We start from the raw sequence: 4,036 nt of genomic DNA, 5'->3' as shown, positions 1-4,036 counted from the left end.
TGAACAGCAGACCCCAATCTTATCTAAAGGAATATTGACAACCAATTGCTGCTAGATGAGGAACAGCTGACCTTCCTAAAACAAAGACCTCTAGGTAGGCTGACTAGATTCACCATATGGAAAAGTAGTGGGGAACAGCTGGGGGTGACGACATCACAGTGGACAGTAGCAGGGATATCAGAGTATAAGGGCTCTAGTGGGAAGAGGGAAGCTATGGGAGGGTGCCATCTGGGAAGTGGGTATACAGTTGAATAAGATGGTTTGGGATGTTCTGTGTGATACACACACAAATCAACAAATTAAAAAAATGAATTATATTTGAGGCGGAAGCATAAAAATTTACGTCATGTTAATTAGTAGAGGTGATAAACAATACCACTGAAATCTACCCAATGACTTTATAGACATACACAGGTGCCAAGGATACGAGTGCAACCAATTATGACTAGTAATAATCAGATACATAGAGATGAGAGATGCATGCACCAACATCTCAGTGTTATGAGCAAAAACAATGAGTGTTTCTGTAGAAAACAGTGTATTTTAGGGTGAAATGGAGATCTTTTTTAAAGGTTAAAAACTCATTCAATTTTGTGTCTTACAGGGTTTATACTGAGTTCAATATTATATAACTGTATTGATTCAACAGCGAACCTAAAAAATTTATAGCCACTTTTAAAAGAGATGTATCTTTGCTCTGGAAACTGCTAATAAGTATGTTAAAGCTGTAATGAAATGCGTCTTCTAAAAAAAAAAAAAAAAAAAAACAAAGCATGACCGTCAGGCATGATAGTACATGCCTCTAACCGTAGCACTCTGGAGGCAGAGGCAGCTGGATCCCTGTGAGTTTGAAGTAAGCCTGGTCTACAGAGAGTTCCAGGCCAGGAAGGGTTGCATAGTAAGACCCTGTCTCAAAAACAAAATAACAACAAAAACTCAAACAAATTAAAAAAAAAACAAAGCTTGATTATAATAATAATGTACCACATGGTTAAGCAATTCGTTCTAAAAGTAGTTTTAAAATATCCCAAGATGGCTCAGTGGTTAGAAGCACTGGCTGCCACTGCAGAGGACACAGGTTCAGGTCCTGGTACTCACATGGCAGCTAACAATCAAATGCCCTCTTCTCATCTCCAAGCACACTGCACACAAGTGCTAAGTTTATATTCATACAGGCAAAACACTCATACACAAAAAATAACAATACAAAAACCAAAAAATTTTAGTTTTAAGGCTTTGAAAAATTGCAATAAATGTGAGGTTTTCAAAAGCATTTACTTAGAAGCATGCTAGCACCAATTTCCTTAAAGTAATCACAATTTATAGCTACATTTTATAGGTGGCGTGTAGATGAATAAGGGTATGTCTTATAAACAACAGGCTTCTTCCCAGTACTGCATTAACAAAAGTGGGTGAGGGCTTTGGGCTGGGGAGGCACTCAGTGGGTAAATCACTTGCTGCACAATTGTTAGGACTTGAGTCTGGATTCCTAGAACTCATGTAAAGCTGGATGTGGTAGAGCATGTAATCCAACTTTCCTATGGCAAGATGGAGACAGAAACTGGAGAACTCTGGGAAGCTCATAGCCAGCTATCCTGTCTCAAACAAGGTGGACAGTGAGAACCACTTGAGTTGTTCTCTGATCCACAAGTGTGCTGTGGTAATGCACATCTGTACTCACACAAACACAATAAAAAAAAACAAAAAGAAGCTATCTGAATTTTGTTACCTTGTAACAAACAAAATTGATACTTTGTTCTTACTGTTCTCCATTTTTAGGACAGAAGACAATATAGAAAAATTAAATTGTGAAATAGTCATAGTGAAATATGAGCACAAGAAAAAACAAACTATTGGGCTGAGTATGTGAGTTTTAATTACTCAGTTTTGTACCATCAATGGTTTTACTTTTCTTTATTTCCAGTTACCTTTTTTCTTTGCAAATAAATTCACTTAGATGTTTAGCTTAATTTGAAATTTTGAACTTAACTAGATTTAAAAATTATAGCTATAGTTATATAACTGAAGTTTACCACATCATCAAAGCCTGCAAGATAGGCCCAATACCCAGGAAAAGGGTCATGATTAGCATGGGCACCCAGAATTGATGGAAGAGTAGGGATCATGACTGATTGTAAAGGAATGAGGATTTCACTAAATGTTGGGTCTTCAACCAGCCTTTTTAGCATTTTAAAATGGATGCTCATGCTTAATGTGGAATTACTTCCATCAACCTGAAAAAAAAACAAAAAGAAACAAATATATTTTAATATTTCTGCTGTTTACCATGAATTGTATAACTTCAACCACAATTAAACATTTCACATTCACACTATCTCAACTGCAAGGGTCCAGCAGTGTGTATGACCTAAATATTTTTCATCTCTTCATTTCAACCTCTTTACATCATCAATAACAGTACTTATAACCTAGGAATGTTTAATAACCAAAAGAGTATGATAATAGAGATCAATGTTTTATTTGCAAACATCAAAAAATTTATAAATCAAACCAGTTTTGGCTACCAAATATTATTTGGCAGCAAAAATGATACCTGAACTTCTTATGATAAAGATTAATGAATCCAGACATGGTGGCACATGCTTTTAATCCCAGCACTTGGGAGGCAGAGGCAGGCGGATCTCTGTGAGTTCAAGGTCAGCCCGGTCTACATAGTAAGTTCCAGGCCAGACGGGGTACAGGGAGACCCTGTCTCAAAAACAAATTAAAAAAAGATTAATAAAATGTTTTGATTATGGAATACTCTGACAGATTATCCTCAGTTATCATATCCAATATAGGGGCTGGAGAGATGGCTCGGTGGTTAAGAACATTGACTGTTCTTGCAGAGGAACTGGGTTCAAATCCCAGCACCTACATGGCAGCTAACAACAGTCCATAACAGTTCCAGAGGATCTGATGCCCTCTTCTCACCTCTTCGAGCATTATATGACACGGGTGTCCTTACAGACATGCAGGCAATACACACATACACATGAAATAAAAATAATAAAATATTTTAAGCAATATCCAATATATACAGTCTCTTTCTCTCTTTCTCTCTCTCTCTCTCTCTCTCTCTCTCTCTCTCTCTCTCTCTCACACACACACACACACACACACACACACATTAAATAATCAGGAAAAATTCTGAGTTCCTAAGTATAGGTTTCCATGAAGGTTTCAGATGAATTGAAAACTTGTACATGTAAAGCACTTACAACAGGCCAGGATTCAATAAATAAGTTTTTCATAACGTCAAGTGCTTCCAAAGTCAAATAGAGTTAATGAAAATAGGAAAGGTTACCCTTTGGGGACCAGTTTATTCATGAAGGAAAAGTGAAAAATAAGGCCGTCTGTACCTTTTTAAACCTAGAAATGTTTAATGAACTTCAAATATTTGTCAAGTGAAATCTAGCTTAAAAAAAAAAAATCTTCCCCTTTACTAACCACCCCTCTACCCACTTTTATCTTTCCTACATTCTTCAGGCTTTTTCTTTACTTCTTAGTTAGCATTCTGAGTCATTCCTACTTCAGTCACAAGTGTACCAAAAACATTACTTCCAGATGATAGCCATCTGCTTTGTTCCCAGTAAAACTATGAGCACTTCAAGACAGGAGAACATGCATTATTCATTCATACTTGTTTCCTCAGCACAGTGCCTGTGCAATGAAATACATACTGGAAAAAAAAGAAAAAGAGAAAAATCAAGGGTTTGGAAAATAACTCACTGGCAAAGTGCTTGTCTTGCATACATTAAGGCCTTGGGTTTGATGCCTAACACTACAAAAAAGCCACCAACTAGTCAACAAAAGAAAATTCCAGGATGACATGGTGGAGCACACCTTTAGTTTAAAACTACTGATAAACATGGAAAATCTAGTTTCAGAAAATTCAGAAACTTAAAGGCTATTTGGAAGAGGGACATATGTTATAAATTTTAAAAATGGCCAGGCATGGTGGTGCACGCCTTTAATCCCAGCACTCGGGAGGCAGAGGCAGGTGGATCTCTGTGAGTTCAACGCGCCTGGTCTA

The 4,036-nt window shown here is 37.0% G+C and overlaps 1 protein-coding gene across 1 annotated transcript in view; it reads right to left on the bottom strand.

Annotated features, from left to right (window-relative positions):
* The window catches only part of Atr (ATR serine/threonine kinase), a 133,903-nt gene that overhangs the window by 18,600 nt on the left and 111,267 nt on the right, over positions 1-4,036 (bottom strand). The window contains exon 41 of the mRNA XM_008856344.3: positions 2,034-2,234. Coding sequence (XP_008854566.1) covers positions 2,034-2,234 — 201 coding nt within the window. The remainder of the gene's footprint in view (positions 1-2,033; positions 2,235-4,036) is intronic.

Source organism: Nannospalax galili, unplaced genomic scaffold, assembly GCF_000622305.1.
Source record: "Nannospalax galili isolate Female #2095 unplaced genomic scaffold, S.galili_v1.0 scaffold708, whole genome shotgun sequence".
NCBI classification, from domain to species: domain Eukaryota; kingdom Metazoa; phylum Chordata; class Mammalia; order Rodentia; family Spalacidae; genus Nannospalax; species Nannospalax galili.
The sequence above is the reverse complement of the archived record's forward strand: the minus strand, read 5'-3'. Positions and strand labels throughout refer to the sequence as shown.